General features: G+C 39.8%; 2 protein-coding genes across 11 annotated transcripts in view; both read right to left on the bottom strand.

Annotated features, from left to right (window-relative positions):
* On the bottom strand, nucleotides 1–9,116 carry MAGOH (mago homolog, exon junction complex subunit). Its single transcript, XM_010982128.3, has 5 exons — nucleotides 8,943–9,116; nucleotides 6,430–6,488; nucleotides 5,204–5,314; nucleotides 1,311–1,393; nucleotides 1–252 (listed from the first exon to the last, which is right to left on the bottom strand). The coding sequence occupies exons 1-5, from the start codon at nucleotides 9,028–9,030 to the stop codon at nucleotides 153–155; spliced, it is 441 nt and encodes a 146-aa protein (XP_010980430.1). The 5' UTR covers nucleotides 9,031–9,116; the 3' UTR covers nucleotides 1–152.
* Nucleotides 9,117–12,102: 2,986 nt separating this feature from the next.
* LRP8 (LDL receptor related protein 8) overlaps nucleotides 12,103–17,476 on the bottom strand; it is a 77,390-nt gene continuing 72,016 nt past the window's right edge. For 9 of the 10 annotated variants that reach the window (XM_064493578.1, XM_031465160.2, XM_064493573.1 and 6 more), the window contains one exon: nucleotides 12,103–16,747. In XM_064493578.1, coding sequence (XP_064349648.1) covers nucleotides 16,709–16,747 — 39 coding nt within the window. In that variant the 3' untranslated portion in view covers nucleotides 12,103–16,708. The remainder of the gene's footprint in view (nucleotides 16,748–17,476) is intronic. The other variant, XR_010383833.1, reaches the window with a different exon arrangement.

The following is a 17,476-nucleotide window of genomic DNA, read 5'->3' as shown; positions in this document are numbered from 1 at the left end:
TACAATAAAAACTGCTTTTGTTATGTTTTTATTAAAGATATTCACTTATAGTTCATTAAAAAATTGCCCTGATATACACAAAAATGTCCTCATAATGGTAATTAAAAGCAGCTACTCCCACCCCCCCTTGTGTCCACACACCAATATTCAATTTAGATTGGCTTAATCTTGAAGTGTAATCCAATAAGACTGAAGACCAAACACTTCAGGTCCTGGACAAGATAATAAAATACTCGTAAGCCTTCTGGATCCCTAAAATGTAAGAGGAAAAAAATATTTTAAAAGCTGAGGAAAAAAATACCATTTAATAACCCAGATTATTTACATACCAATATTCCTCATAAAGGTATTTACAGAATTAAATCTTTCAAAACAATCAAGTGTCCAAAAAGAAGAAAAAGGCTATATGCTATATATTAAAATGGAATATTATGAGGTCATTTGAAATGTTAAGGTTTTTTTTTAATGAGGAAATGCTCATATCATTTTAAGTGGAAAAAAATCATGATTAAAATAATAGACTGTTGATCTCAATTACATTTTTTTTTGTGCTTTTAAAAGACTACATTTTTTTTAAAGCACAGAAAAAAGACAAGAAATAAAGATTAATGGTTATCTAATTGCAGTTTATGGGTGATTTTCCCCTTTCTACTTTTCTACATTTCCTGTATTTTCTACTATGAGCATGCATTACTTTCAGAATTAGGAAAACTTCTTTTTTAAGATGTAGTACTAAGTTGGACCCAGAGGCCGAAGATTATTATGGCATAACTGGCTAAGAACAAGTAGACTGTCCAAAGGAAGACAATCATGCCCAAAAGGTACTAAAAGTGACCTGTATCTAATCCTAAATCCTCAATGCACAAGTGCCAAAGAGGTTGCCAAATTCTAAAGACTCTTTGTGGCATATAGGTTCATGTCTCAACTTTATAATTTATCCTATTAACAAAATGACTTTTAAACTGATATTCTAAGTCATTTAAAGTTTCACCAAAGTCAGACTTTCACTTGTTTTGGTGTATTTCATTTTCTGTTCTGGCTAGATTCTTACCCACTTTGGCTGCTCCTATGCATAAAGGTATTTACAGAATTAAATCTTTGAAAACACTGAGAAGTTCTGATTAGCAATGTTTGAATACTATACCAAAAGCAATAGGAACAAGCCGTTGAAAATAATATGGAGGGGACAAAGCTGGCCCCTTCTGTTGCACTTATACCAGATGTTACCACAATGGTCCCAATTTGGTTAAAGGTTTCATATCAATCTGCTCTAAAACAGACACATCTGGTTATAAGGATCGTGTACCTACTTGGATTGATTGACATCAATAAGGGAACCAATTTTTGATGTTGTGAAAGAAATGTGTTCATCTCCAATGACGATTTCAAGCTCCTAGAAACATTAGAAGAAGACAAGCTGAATTAGATTTTTTCATCAATCACACAGAAGAAGGGTTCATCATCTGTCAAATCACACAAACTCTAATACAGATGGCCACATGAACACGACCAGTTCAATCTTAGCACTAAATCATGCTGGGGACTAAAACAAAGAGATAAATTAAATACTGGGTTAGCCCTTGAGTAGCTTACACTCTTAGATGAAGTTATGTCTGTGAGGCTCCACCCTTGGAAGAATTTACATCATGTTCTGTATACGAGCTTTCATTGTTAACAATGTGGAGTAACGTGTCTAAATGTTTTACAAATAATAAGAATCTAACTTTTTGGACAACATGGGACAAGGAAAAAAATTCTAGATCCTGGGTTTGATCCCAGCTTTGTCACTTACTAGCTGTATGCCCTTAGGCCTCCATTTCTAGAGTGAAACAAGTACTATAAATCTTCAACTGATCAATCAGTTGGGTGGGGAAGAAGGGGTGCTATGGGACAGATCAGCAAAAACAAAGATCTCTGCCTTTCTGGGACTTCTGAGCCCTACTTCTTTTCTTTTTTCCCTCCCCATTCTTTGTTTTTCAGTTTTTCAGTATGAAAAGAATTCAAACAGAAAATAGAGAAAATTCTTAAGACCAATGTTCTCAACGCTCAGATTTGAAAATGTTAATATCTAGTCATACCTGTGTCAGATTTTTCTTTAAAAGAAATAAAATATTATTGATAGAGTTTACGCCCAGCTCCTGTTCCACTCTCCTTCCTGCATCCCCAGAAGTTGAGGTGTATTCTTTCCACTCATGGTTTTGGTAGTATGTTTTTAAGATTTTACATAATCATACTATATCTTTTTGCTTTTTCCATTCAACAAAGATTTTTTAAAACTTGTTTCTATTGAGTTAACGTTGGTTTATAACGTTATGTAAGTTTCATCTGTACAGTATTATATTTCTACTTCTGTATATAATATAGCATGCTCACCACCAAAAATTCAGTTTCCATCTGTCACCATACAGTTGATCCCCTTTACCCATTTTGCACCTCCCCCACATCCTCTCCCAGCCCCTCCCCTCTGGTAACCACTGCTCTGTTCTCTGTATCTATGTTTTCTTTGGTTTGTTCATTTATTTTTTTGTTTGTTTTCAACAAAATTTTTTTGTAAATAGATCAAGTTGATTAGTTTTAAATGCTTTAGAACATTCCATTCATTCCCCTATTGAAAGTAGACTTAAGTTGCCAACTTTTGTTTCTATAAACAACACAGCAAGAACAGTCTTCCATGCATCCCCTGTACGTATGTGAAAATCTCTCTAGGAAATTCCTACAAGTAGGATAAAAGTATTTTCAACTCTGTTAGATACTACCAAATTGTTCCCTAAAATGGCTGTACCAATATTATTCCCACCAGTATATGTGAATCCCCCTTTTCTTTCTCATATCCTTTTAAAAACTTGGTGCCTTTTTTTGCTATTCTAATGGAGCTGAAATGGTATTTCACTGTTATCCTAATTTTCACATTTCAAATGAAACTAAATATTTTCATAAATTTATTAGCCACTTGTTTTTCCAGTTCTATAAATTGTCTATTCCTACCCTTTACATATTCTGCCACTGGCTTATATTTTCATTATTAATTTATAGTTCTTTATACATTCTGAAGAAACCCTTTGCCAGTTACATGTTTTCAAATGTCTTCCTCTAGGCTGTGGCTTATTTTTCAAATTTATCTTTGAATGTCTTTAGGTAAAAAGAAGTTTTAAATTTAAAGAAGTCAAATTTACCAATCTTTTCCCTTAAGGAGCTTAAAAAACTTCTCTATCCAGAAATAAAAGATAGTATTTTCTTCTAGTCAATATTTTCTTCTATATTTTAAAGTCTTGCTTTATTTCTATAAATGATCTAACTAAAAATACTTCATAAATATATTGCCAATCATCTTGGTATAATTTGTTAAACAGTCCATCCGTTTCCTACTAATTTGAAAGTCCCCATCTGTCATATACTGTTCCAAGTTCACATATTTTCATAGGTTGATGTTTCTGGGCTCTCTATTCTGTTCCAATGGTTTAGTGGTCAATTCCTGAGGCACTATCACTATATAAATGACTATAGCTTTATAAGAAATCTTCAAAATTATCTTGGCTACTCTTGCTCCTTTGATCTTCCATGAATTTAATCCCATGTTCCTAGGTTCTACGAAAAATCCTGTTGTGATTTTGATTTCAATTGGAATGAATTTATAAATTACCTTGGTGAAAATCAATAATAATACTGAGTTTTCCCATCTATAAAAATGACAGATATTTCTATGTCCTTCTATAAAGCCCCTTCCTGTAAATTTTGTACATCTTGTTAAATTTATTTCCAAGTTCTTTATAGCTTTTGTTGCTAATATGAATGGGATTTTATTTTTAATTACATTATCCAATAGGTTGTTGCTAGTGCACAGGAGTATGCACAGGACTTTTTAGTGCACAGGAGTCTTCAAAGGACTATTGTAAATGTTAAATGACTTAATGGACCTGAAACGTTTATCAATTCTAAAGCCATACACACACACACACAGTATCACTAAGAGGTATTACTAAGATCTCATGGACATATATTTAAAAATTAACTCGAGTAAGTACTGAGGATGGGATTTTTTTCACTCTTCCTCAAGAGCTGGTCCATCATTTTGAGTTGATTAGAATAAACTTACATGAGTTCTCACATGAATTTATCACTGAGCTTTTACTATACACTGGCACTATCTTAGTCGCTACAGATACAGCAGCAAAAAAAAATATAAAATCCTCGTTTTGAAGTTTTTATGTGTATATGTATGTCTGTTGTAGTGGCGGAGGAAGAGGGATACATAAAGAAAACCAAACAAAATTTCAGACAATGATAAATGCTATGACGATAAGAATCAGATCTTATTTTTAAAAAAAATGATGGGGAAGGCATTTTAGATCAGATAGACAGTCAAGACATCACTGAGGAAGTGACATCTGAAAACCTCAATAAAAGACAGGCTTGGACAGAATATCCCAGGCAGCATGTAGCAAATGCAAAGGTCCTAAATGAAGAACAACCTAGGAGGAACAGAAGTAAGGCCAGTGAGGTTTGAACCGTGAGAGATCATGAGAATGATAAGATAAGGTGGGAGTTTGGATTTTATTTTAAATGCGGTGGGAAGCCACTGGAGAGTTTAAAATCAGTGGAATATATAAGCAAATTTAAATTTTAAAGGTTACTCTGGCTTCAGGATGGAAAAATGGGCTGTAAGGGACAAGACGAGAAACAATGAAATCAATCAGAAGTCTAGATTATAAAGGTAGCACTGAAGTGGTGAGAAGACTCTTCCCTGTGAATTCAGTCAAACATGACTGGCTTTTATTTTTTAATCACCATAATGGTCTTCAGAACAAACATGTAAGCCACAAATTTAAACACATGTACTCAGTTGCTTGCATGATTTCCCATTAGATTGTTAAAATAACTATGTTTTATTTATCTTTGTATCCTCACTCTACTTTGTCCATAGTAGTTACTTAGCAAGTGACGTGGGCAGCAAAAACTCTGAAAAGCTGGGAAGGGGTCATAAGAAAAAATTCAGAGCTGGGCTCTAGGTGGTCAGCAGCACCACTTGCTCTCCCTGATCCTCCCCGTGGGATTACTGCTTCCTTAGACCAAGGTACTGGCAATCTGCTCTGTGCGGGGCTCCACAACACACACACACATACCTGTGTGTATTCAATGTCATATGCAGAGCAGTAAACCTTATTTGTAAGATTTCTGCACTGTGGGTAGTTGCCAAAACACTCACCTGCCGGCCCACTCGGTCAGGAGGAGGCCACAGAGCATCATCCTCTTTGGTAATTTCACTGTCATCAATTATTCTCTTCAGTTCCTCCATCACGCTTTTATGTACATAAGCCTGAAAGCAAGTTATAAAGCAGAATTTAAGTTGTATCCCTAAGAAGCATCCTGACTCAGTAATGAAAGATAAAGAAGACTACTCCTGAACACGTTTTTGGCAGCTTTGCAAGTGGGAAGATATTCTGGCTTGACCTCAGCATGCCAAGAGGGCAGGGTCAGAAGTGCCCAGTGACAGCACCGCAGTCCCACACATACTGTTCATGTGGACCTACTCCTTGCCCACCTACCCAACTCATCCCTGAGCCCCAAACAAAAATCTGTGAGAAACCCTGGTTATACTTAACTAAATGACATGCTTCTGAAGAGTAGACATTTCTTTTACAATATACTTTACATACTAGTCCACTGTTTAAAAAAAAAAAGCAAGTATGCTGACATGTGTGGGTAAGCATAAAACTGACTGCTAATTAAATAGCACGAAAATATACTGGCTGTTGAGACATTTTCAAATGTGACAAAGCGGTTAAAAGGAAAAAGCCTTAATGGTGTGGTAGAAATCATGCCAAAATGGAGTACATGGGCTTGACAGAGGCAGGCTCTCTTACTAGCAGGGATAACTATGAACAAGCTCCATAATTAATATCTGGGCCTTCACTGTCTTGTCTGTAAAGGGTATATAATATTCACAAAGGCTTACAATAAAGGTTAAATAAGACCACAGATGCCATGCCTAGCATCTGACATGCATTCAATGATGCTAACTGCTTTTTCACGCTCGCTTTCCCCCATTCAAATAAAAATTAAAAGACCTCTATTGAGTGCTGGGTTCCAGGGAATACAGCAAACTTTTGAGGGGTGAGGGTGGTTCAGATGAAGAAACTGAGACTTATCAAGTTCAACCAGGAAATTTGTCCAAGGTCACATGGTTAGTAAGCAGCATATTCAGGGTTCAACCCCAAATCTGCAAGACTTCAAATGATTACCAGTAACTGATTCAGCATTGTGAAAGAACGTAGAAACTAAAAAAAAAGATCTGACAAAAACCTTAGAAGCTGTCTACCAACATGTCTATACTTCTCTAGTCTTTATCTTTCAATACTACTCCCAGAAAGAACAAAAACAAGACAAAAGGCTAAATGGTAGTAAATGAAAGGCTCTCAGAAGGCTCATTACCTCTTTTCTGATCATGACATCATTTTTATAATTGCTGTTGTTGGCATATCTCAATTTCCCTGTGAGAGGCAAAAAACAAGTTCAGTGTATAATAAAAACATGAATAAAGCATCATTAGCAAGACTATCAACTGTTGCTTAAAATGTATCCTAACTTTCCCTTCAAAGTATCTAACAGATTTACTATTTACACCTTTGGTATTCCAACAATATTAGTCTTCTCAGTTTTTCACTTTAGCTTATTAAATAGACTTCCAATAAAAAAATACAGCTGACACTGAATTAGAGTGCCTTCAAAAGGCAGCTCAGGTGTGATAAAACAACAGACTCTTGTCACCAGCAAATCATATCTCTGCAGGTTAATGTCCTCAGCTGAAAACAGGACTAGTAATTGGTAACTTAACACACACATGGCCTCCAGAGGCTCAAATGAGTTATGAAAGCATTTCTGAAAACTGTAAAATGCTGTTTACATATATTATCATGTGACTGTGCAAAACTCTGATCTATTCCTGTGATGGAAAAGTTGTGGTTTTGTTATAAAGCACATCTGGTATACAAGGCCCTTTGTGCATATTGGCATTCCACAGGCTAATCTGGGTATATATGGTGGATACAAAAGAGAAGATAAAAGGGAAGAGATATTTTTTTTCCCTGTAGAATATAAGACACACTAAAAAGAGCCAAATCAACTGATGCCTCACTACTCTGCCTCTCTGCCACATCTCTCTCCTTTCAGTTCATTCTCCATACAGTAGACAAAGCGATGTAGTAACAAATGGATCTGATTAGATTACTCTAGTATTTTGACACAGACAATGGCTTCCCACTGCCTTCTTGATAAAATCCAACTTCCTCAACATGGCTTACTGCTAAGCTAAGCTCCTTTCTAGGCTCACTCTTACAATAGTCCTCTCTCACATAGCTGGAGTTAATCAAACTACAGTTGACCCTTAAACAACATGGGAATTAGGGGAGCCTACTCTGCAGTCAAAAATCCGGGTGTAACAGAGTCAGCCCTCTGAATCTGCAGTTCCTCCTGCATCTACAGTTCTGCAGTCTAGGATTCAACCAACTGTGGATCACGCAGTACTATAGTGCTTATTGTTAGAAAAAACTCATATATAAGTGGACCCACACAGTTCAAATCTATATTGTTTAAGGGTCAAATGTACTTGTCTCTGCCTGAAACATCCCATGCACTTTTTGGTTTTCAGCCTCTTTATTGTTAATGCTGTTCAAAATGCCTTCTTGACTTTCATCTGCCTAACCAACTTCTACACATTACTAAAGACTCACTCACACACACACACACACACCCTTCCCCATGTCATTTTATGCAGGAGGCCTTTTCTGACCCTCAGGCTAAGTGCCTTCTTTCTGCTCCTAGAGTCCTTTCTATTTCTTTCTTACAGCACCTAATACACTGTTTTGTCACTGTCAACAGCTCTATCTCCTTTACAACGGGGGCTTGTCAGATTCATCTTTGTGCCCGCATTTAGTGGAGGTTTTCTGCCATCTTTGATTCCCTTTCCTTCACCATACTGGCCCCTCCCCAGATCCTATCAACCAACAAAGTCCTATTGGTTCTGCCTCCAACAGTATTCTAAATCCTTCTCTCTACTAACACTCTAGTCACAATCAACATCCCTTTTGTCTTGACAGTTGTTAACTGTCTCCTAATAAGTAGCCCTGTTTCCATCCTTGCCCATTCTGCGCCTAATAATTAAAATACTTTTTCAAGAACAGGTTACAACTCTTCTCGGCTTAAAATTTCCCAACTGTTTCCTGCTGCACTTAGAATAAAATCCAAACGCTACCATGGCCTATGAAGACCTACGTGGTGTAACCCCTGCCTACTTAACCGACATCATCTCCTACTATTCTCCTCGGAGTTCACTACTCTTAAGCTACACTGGCCACCTGAAATGCGCCTAGCTCATTCCTGCTCTACAGCCTTGTCACTTGTTACTCCCTCTATCTACAATACTCTTCTTCCCGATCGTAACAAGGCTGGCTCCTTATCAGAGTTCAGTTCAAACATCTCCTTTCCAGAGTTCTCCAATAGCCACCCTTTCTAAAAGCAGCCCACCAGCATTATTATGTTTTGTTTTATTTTATTTATCATTTTGTTTTATTTTGTGACCATTCCTCATTATCTCGAATCTTCTTTTTTGTTTACGATCTCTCTCCCAGAACTCGAATACAAGTTCCACGAGAGAGGAAGCTTGCCTATCGTTCAGTCCTGTACCCTAGATTGTGCCTGCCACAAGGCAAGCGTTCAAGTAATGTTTGTTAAATAAAGCGTTATGGTCAAAACGTCACTAAACAGGAGTCCCTGGACGCTCAAAGAAAAAACCAGTGGGGCAGACACAGGATCGTTCCTTCCAAATCAGCGCCTCTCGGCTACCAGTCCCTTCCTCCTGCAGTTCCTCGCACATTCCGGACTCCCGGCCTCCTTCACTCGCCCGCCCCCAGGACTAGTCCTCCCCAGGGACGCGAGGCTTCTCTCACCGTCGGGTCGGAACTCAAACTCCAGGAATTCGTGGCCGAACTTGCCCTTGTGACCCACGTAGTAACGTAGATAGAAGTCACTCTCCATGGCTCGCGAAAGGCAACTTTAACAGCAAACCTCACCACCGCCGTACGCGCCCGATACTGACGTTTACGGCGGCGCGCGGAAGTGACGTCAGACGACGCTGCAGCTGGTCGTGGCCAGATCCCTTTCTGCCCCGTCCGGCGACGGGGACAAGGTGGCTCCGCCCCTCCGGGCGGGAACGGAGTCTCTTCCGCCGGATGCTGTTTGGGTGCAGCCCCGCCTCGCTAGTCCAAGGCGGGAACGGAGCTGAGGCTGATAGACATGCGTCCTCCTAGTCTTGAGGCCGGAAGCCTCCTGAGGGCGTGTGGGCCTCGTGGTGTGTCTGGAGGCGCACTTGGAGACCTTGGGCTGAATACCCTGAGTACTGTGTCCCTCCAGGTTCCACCTCCATTTAGGACACCCGACTATGTGAGTTGGACAGGGCCCTTCACCGTCTTGAGACCTAGGTCTTCTCAACAGTAAAATGAAGTTAAAGCACCCTACCTAACGGGAGGGCGCAGCACACGAGGGTGCTTGTGTCCAATGTTGACTCTGACTGAACTCTGCCCTTTTAGGGTCAGTTCTAGAAACCATTGTCATTGATGCTTTCCCTGACTCCACAGTGGAGGTTGCCATTTTCCTGCAACTAACTCGCCCACACTTATCCCCCATTTTATCTCTACCTTTTATTTCTTCCCCTTTCTACCTCACTGCACTCTAGATGAGGTGCTGTGAGTAGGAGTTAAGTTGAATATCTGATCTCCCACTCAGTCATCTATGCACTGCTTACCCAGCAGTGATTCTTAGTCCTGGCAGTGCAATTGAATCGCCTCGGAGGACCTAAAAAATAAACGTGCCTGGGCCCCACCCCAAACCAATTCAATCAAAATCCCCCATGGTGGATCTGTGCGTTGATACTTCTTTTTGCAGAGCTCCCCAGTTGAGTCAAGATTGAGAATTGCCCAAGAGGTCCTTGCCTTTTTCAGGCTGAAGTGATTGACATCTGTGAAGGCCTTCTGGCTGTGGAAAATTTTTATTCCTTGATTAGGCCAAGGGCAACCAAACTGCTAATTATTAGAAGCCTGCTTTAGCTCATCTAAGTTCCAGCCAAAGGGGAAATGGAATTGGTTCTTGGTGCTGAGATGGTATTCTTGTGGCCTGGCAGCTCTAACTATACCATTCTGTATTCAGGCTAGTGGTCTCTGATTCTCATTCCCAGTCTTGCCATTACTACTTTTCTCCCTGAAAAAGCATTGGTAGTAGAACGGGTGTGATGGCGGAAAAAGCCGCTGGAGATTTGTGTTAACCCCATTTGTGACAGTGAGTTACTGTGACCAAAGCTGAACTGATTGAACTTTTTAGACCTCATGTTTCTTTTCTTTAAAATGAGCATAATAATATTATACATCTGGCAGAACTGTTGTAAAGATAAGAAATAATGTCTTGGAAAATGCTTTGCAAACTAAATTGCTATAAGGCATTTTATTAAAAAAAAAAAAAAAACCAGATGTAGGTGGTAACAAGGGACTTGTATAAAAGAGAAGGAAACAAGGTATTAGGCCACTAATAGGTCAGCCCATAGGCTGAGTATGTTTACAAGTGCTTGTTTTTTGAATCCTCACAACAATCTTGAGGTGGTAATTGGAGTTAAGTATTTAGAGACATTGGATAATGACCATAAGGTTATTTTCCAAGAGTGAAATTATAAAAATTATAATGTAATTGGTGAATCTGGGCATCTGCAGATGTGGCAAATATCAAAAATGCTGAGAAAATTTAAAGGACGCTCAACTCCAATCATGCTATAAGGTGATTTCAGGTTTTGGAGTATGAGACAACGTAGCATAGCTGAAAGAACATGCGTGATCTGTGTGTTTGATGTGCCTAAATTCAGCATAATTTACTGAGCATCTACTAAGTGTCATGTGCTGGGAATACAATGGTGAGTAAGACAGACCTTTATAGAACTTGCAGAGGAGGCAATTAAGGAGCATGCAAATAATCAATTTAGTTAAAATTTACAAATAGGGAAAGCACAGAACACTATTGGAAGCACATGGAGTGGCTCCTAATCCAGTCTATGGGCCTAAGGGAAGTCTTCCTGAAGGAAATGTTTCAGACAGAGGGCCCAGAACTGTGTGGTTCAAATACAGAATAAGGTTGTGAAAATAGTAATGAGGTTGGAGAAGGGGCAGAAGCCAAATCATGAAGACCTTACCATCCATATTAAGGAGTTTGGGCTAAAACCCAAGGGTACTGGATTTTAATGCAAGGAAAATGGATGAAGGGCTTTAAGCAGAAAAGTGGAAAGGGGTGGTGGTGACATGATCTATTGCATTCTAGAAAGACCACTCTGGCTGCAATGTTGTAGACTAGATTGGAAAATGGAAAGTTTAGAAGTGTGAAACTCAGATAAGTAGTTGTTAAAGTAATCTATGGTGGTGATAATCCAAGATGATGGTGGCCTGTACTCGGATAGTGGCAATGGAGATATAAAAGTGGATGGATCTAAGATGGAATGCCATAACAAAGGGGTAGGTAAAGGAGATTAAGATGTGGCCAGAGAGGTAGGGGAAAAACCAGGAGTATTGTGTCATATAAGCCAAAATAAGAATATTTCAAGAAAGGAGCGCCAACATTGTTACATACTGCTTCCAGGTCAAGGAAGATAAGGACTGAAAGTATTTATGAGATTTATAATCAAGGAGACCCTGGGTGACCAAGCAACCTCAGTGGCATGGGAGTCAGAGGCAGGGCAGAAGTACTGGGATACAGGTAGGCAAAACCTGGCATAGAAGTGTAGTTACCTAACCCTGTGAGTTAGGTCTGAGAATGAGAGAACAAAGACGGCTTTCTAGGTGGAGTACTCAAGGACAAATAGGAGTTACCTAGATGAAGCAGAGAAGGAAAATCTAGGCACCACATGTGCATGAGCACTGCATGCACTACATGTACTTTGGGGGCACTAAACATAACTGTGACCTTGGGCAGTTCCTTCACTCATTTCCTCATCTCTAAAATGGGAATGATAATACCTATAGTCTTTATCGTGCAAGATCGTTCACTCCGCCTTCATTAAAGCATCACAAACAGTACTTTCGGATTTTTAAAAAATGAGTTTAATGTCTCTCTAGAAACAGTGCACTGATTTTACAAATGTCCACATTTGGCTTTTAGTTCACCAAGAAGACATCAGTACAGCTAGTAAGATGCAGCACACCACCCTTTGCCGCTGGAAGAGAAACCAGACTGCAAGGGGCACTGAGCATAGAAACTAACAGAACTCGGAAAGACAAGACAAAAGCAGAAATGGTTAGCGTGACCCAACATCCTAACATGCCTGTTACATCACATATGGTCATGTGGGGGTGTCAGGGGAAGGGGGAGACAAACAAGGGAAATTTGTTTGGGTACAATGTGATGGAGTTTGCAAACCAGTCCTTCACTGCCACAACAACAGCTTGTAGAGAACAAAATGCTATTTTAAAACACATGGTTTGTACAGATACTTGTTTTCTCTTGTAATTTTTGTAAAAAAGTATCAAAACCTTCATGTATTTAAATATATATATATACATATACAGGTGGCTTTTTAAAATTACTTTTTATAGCACAAAGTGTTTGCAAACGCAGAGGATTTCTGCTGATTCTTGACTATGCACATGGTGCATAGCCTGAATGAACAAACTTCCTGATTTCTTATATTAACTGAAATTTTGAAGCTGTAATTCCTCCACCTCTAAGTTCTCCATACCCTGAAAATCCCCAATACCCTAAAAATAGTGTGAGAAGACTCCGATACTCTTATCTTCATGCATTGCCAGGAAAAAAGTATTTACTCTGAAGCGTTTAACTGATAACTCATGTATATTCTGTGAAATGATGAATGTATGGCTGCGGTGAGGGAGTGGGGTGGAGAGGTTCACATTCCTGTGTCCTCTCCCCAGGCCCACCAGCACCAGACTGGACAGTGCTTGTGGTCCCCTCTCCATGTCTTCAAAATTTCCAGTTTTCTTTTTCACTGTTGAGAAAATCTCAGAGGCTCCTGACAACATGGAATGCTTATGAAAATCCCTTTGCCTTTATTAGTCTTCACTGACCATATCAAAAAGCTTCGACTCAAATATATGAAAAGCAGTCAGTTTCACTTTGGCCACTGGTAGGCTTGAGGCTGAAGACTGTCATGCCTGCAAAGTGCTGATCCATTTTCTGTGATGCACTTGGTGCCTTGTACACAATAAATGACCAAGAAATGTTTGATTATTTGTGTCAGAAATTAAATAGAAATATTCTATAAAGTGCTTATATTGAACCTGTCTTTCCATCCAGCCTCATTTCTGGCTAAGTCCCCCTTGAGCCTTTTGCTCACTGCAATGAATTCCACACAGTTCCTTAAGGTTGCCATGCTGGTTCACGCTTCTGTGTCCTAACTCAGTGTCTCCTCTGCCTGAAGCAGCTTGAACACCCCTACTTCATTTTTAAGACTTAGTTTAAGGTCACTTTTCCTATGATGCCTTTCTTGACCTCATCTCCTCAGGCAGAAACGACCTCTCTCTTTGTGCCCAGACAGTACTCTCAAGAGAACCTATTCCTTCTTTATTTGCACATATGTCTTCTTCTACTGCTATTGTGAGTTCGTAATGACAGAAAACATGACTGACCTGTACACCTGCAGTCCCTGGCACTTAGCTGGTAGCTAGCAAATGGTTTCAGTGAATAAACATACATTTTGCAATCACATAGATCTGGAGGGAGAGACAGTAGTTACTGCTGAGTTTAAATCCAATCTCAGTCTGAGGTTACAGGTTACCTCAATCTGTTTTATAAATAATCATGCTATCAAGAGTAAATAAATAAAATTTTAGTTTTCTCCGTTTCTGGAAGGCATTTCTGCCAATGCCTTCATAATTCCACTGGAAAGATAGGCTCTAAGATTGGTAGCAGGTCTGATACAATGTTTGGGCAGCCCAAAGTAGTCTCCTGGAAAGGAAAGGGAGGAAAAGGACTGGGACTAGTTTCTTTTAAAATTAAAAAAAAAAGTCTGATAAAATTTCTGCCCTCCTGATCTTATCTCTAAGCTTCCTTCCAGCCCTGTAGTCCAATGACTCTATGATCCATTATTGGCTGTAGACAGATGATGGCACAGGGGGAAAAGGCAACAGAGTTGCAACTGCACCTCAGAATGCCTCCAAGAATAGGGGAGGATGGACCTGACCCCTCAGATTTCATCTAATTTACTGCCATTCAACGTTCAACACGTGAGTATTCCGCAGATTTTTTTTTGGTAAGTTGTTCCCATAGCTGCCTCTTTCAAACTGTAGTTGTAGCGTATGCAGGAAACATGGATAATAGCTCAGAAAGTTGTGTTTCACCATCATTTTGAGGTCTCAGGATGAGATCCTGTGAAAGCCAGGATCTGACTGAAAGTTTAGAGACTCTGCATGAGTCAGTTATCATTTCCTCCAGGAAATTCAATTTCTTTGGAGGCAGGTTACAGAAAAAGTTGCTTGCTTTGTATAAATTTCATCATTTTTCTTATAATTTCATCAGTCAAAAAAATAATTTCACTTTCCATCCTTGAAAGAATAGTAGTGACTGAGTTCAATAGGAGTTAGCCACCTGTTCTTAAAATTCTGTTCGGTATTAGTCATTCTAGGTCAACTGCATTTAGCCTCTTGACGAATGCTTCAGGACAATCAACACATGAAGAAATTGCTTGTTTATGCAAAGCACAGTGCCCAGGCTCCAGAACATAGTTGTTTTCTCAGAAGTTAGAAGACCATGAGTGACGTAGAGAAAGGTCCGAGGAACAAAACGGGTGACAGAACTCCAGAACGTCTGCCTGGAAATTCAGAGGACATCAAGCTGGTAAGACATCCAAGCTTCTCTGAGTTGGGGGCAGCTGGGGAGTGGAGGGGAGGAATTTGCTTAAAAGTGTCAAGCTCCAGGTATGCTAAGGTTAGATACAAGTCCTCTGTTCCTACGTAAGCCAAACACTTCCATGTCACACCTTGTCCCTGGTTGTCCAGTGGGAGTGAAGTGGCAGAACAGTAGAGTTAAGAAAAGACCACACCTTGGATAAGAGCCAGTGGGGACTGAATTCCTTCTGCGACTGTAGGATTATGTTTTCAATGGGAGACCCCCACAAAGAGAAAAGCTCACTTTTTCCCACCTCCCCAAGGCCCAGGAAAAGCAAAGTAAGTGTCCACCATGAAAAAAAAAAATCTATACATATACCCAGAGTTTTTCCTTTTATTCACAAAGCAGTAAACCAAATCCCTATGTGAACATATGTTATCAATAGACTATAGTATTGCATATGCCATTTCCCCCTCAAATAGGACTTTAGGTTTGGCCACTTTTTCTGACTTAAGCCAAAAATTAGTTTCATCTATATGAATACCTGATGGTAACAAACCGATGTATTACTTTAAATTGTTTTCCCCACCTAAAGGAAATGGTAGAGTAAGGGGCAGGGAGAAGTAAAGATGTAATGACACCTGTCCCACCGTCCTTATCCTCACCCATGCATACTCAGAGGTCAGTGCCTGAGCCAGTCCCTAGAGTAAACATGGGCTGTTCTAGAAACATCTCCACTTAGCTCTCTGTAAAAGTAAGGATGGCACCCTTGGGGTGCTTAGAGGAAACCTAATGAATTCAACCCACATTGTCCTAAAGGAAAACGAAACTACTCGAAATGCTGAACTTTAAAACAAGGAGTAGCCGAGGTTCAGGCTCGGTCTCACCTGCGCTCCCGAGAACTCCTGGTGCTCTGTGAAGTCTGTACACTGGCCTTGGCCACGGAGAGAAAGCCCAGGTGAGAGTCACAGCAGCCACGGGTGAGCTGAGGGGCTTCTCCTGACTGACGGGGGCTCCAGGGGTAGAAAAGACCTGCCTTGTCCACTGCATGTTTGCACAAACCATGGTACCTGTTTTCTGAGCCAGATTTACAAAGGCTTTTCTGAAAACCACAGACACCCCTCTTGTGGACTGTTTTAAAATATATTTATCTTTATGTATTGGAACAACAGCCATAGATGCACCTCTTCTCTACAGATTTTTCTCTCATACACGCACACATAAACATAAATGCACACAGAGTCTGCGCAGTGGGCCAGTCATACCAAAAATAAATACTCTCATATGTCTCTAAATTACTTATAGAACTAACCTTGTTTTTGAAATATGTTAATAAATAATCTAAATGGAAGAGGGAGTTGAAGTGTTTTTTTTCTTTTTTTTTTACTTATGTTGATGGATAGCCACAAAGCATAATCATTTTATTTACAAAAAAACAAAACTCCCAAACCTAAAGAAGCCCCCCAAACCAAATACCCTCTGTAAATATAATTTTTAAATGATGAGTAAGCTACTGTACCATTGGCCCCTTTCGGTTATGTACATCATGTTAGTCACTCAGCAGTAGCTAGTCCATGAATTCCTCATGGGTAGTGCAACCAGTTAAAAAGTGTATAAAACATTATACATATAAAAACTCTCACATCCTTTGGATGTTTGCAGATCATCATAACTTTGTGGTTACCTTTCCGCAACATAAATTAAAAAAAAATTACGCACATACACACATACACACAGACACACAGACTCATATATATATAAACCCTTCCATCCAGGCATACACCATCCAGAGTGTAGTGCATGGGACTGAATTCCATGAGGCACGAAGGGAGTGGTCCCATCCTCAGGGCAGTCCATCATCTTCCAGGCTTAATGCCACTCGCTAGGGGAGACAGAGCAAAGAAATCATCATTAGACCCTCTGGAGCTATGTATTGGGTACCGACAAGATACCAGAAATTCTATCACTTTATAGGCATTAGCTCATACTCTTCAAACTACCTCAAGACACAGGTTTGTCATATTTATTTTACAGATGAGAAAACTGAGACTCAATGAGCTTAAGCAGCATTTGTCCTGGATCACACAGCAAGCAGGTGAACTAGAATTTGAATCCAGATGTATGTGAATCCAGAGCTGTGGCTTATTTCACCATTCTGTTCTGCCTCTTTGTAAAGAGGAGGGCTGCAGAGATCTAAACTTTCTCCATCTCCCCTTACAGGATTTTAGGTTTGCTCAACTTCAGTGGGTTCGCTTTGGCAAATGTTTAATCCCAGGTCATTAGCCTCTTGTCTCTAGCATGCTAATCACAAGCAGAAAGGTAATCGGCTGCACCCCTCTCAACTACTTACCCAGAATTGGAAGGCAATGCAGGTGAATGAAATTCAATCACTGTTTCCCTCACCCCTACTTTCTAGTCATTAGATACTAGACTTTTCTCTGCCACAAACAGCTGACCACTAGATGGTAGGCCCACTAACCCCTGAGCCAGTCTATTCCACTGTGGACAGTGGACTTCCATTCTTTCCTGTACTGACATGAAATCTGTTTCTTTATATCTTCTGATGTTCCTTGATTCTATCTCTTAGATTCAAAGAGCTCTATACAGACGA

Source organism: Camelus dromedarius, chromosome 14 (genome assembly GCF_036321535.1).
Source record: "Camelus dromedarius isolate mCamDro1 chromosome 14, mCamDro1.pat, whole genome shotgun sequence".
Taxonomy (NCBI): Eukaryota; Metazoa; Chordata; class Mammalia; order Artiodactyla; family Camelidae; genus Camelus; species Camelus dromedarius.
The sequence above is the reverse complement of the archived record's forward strand: the minus strand, read 5'-3'. Positions and strand labels throughout refer to the sequence as shown.

What these genes read in the sequence shown, in the direction of transcription:
- MAGOH (XM_010982128.3), bottom strand. Translation starts at nt 9,030, where the DNA reads ATGGAGAGTGACTTCTATCTACGTTACTACGTGGGTCACAAGGGCAAG. An exon ending in GTTTGAGTTCCGACCCGACG is followed by an intron (nt 6,489 to 8,942) that starts GTGAGAGAAGCC and finishes TGCCTCTCACAG; the next exon opens with GGAAATTGAGATATGCCAAC. An exon ending in ATGTCATGATCAGAAAAGAG is followed by an intron (nt 5,315 to 6,429) that starts GTAATGAGCCTT and finishes ACTTGCTTTCAG; the next exon opens with GCTTATGTACATAAAAGCGT.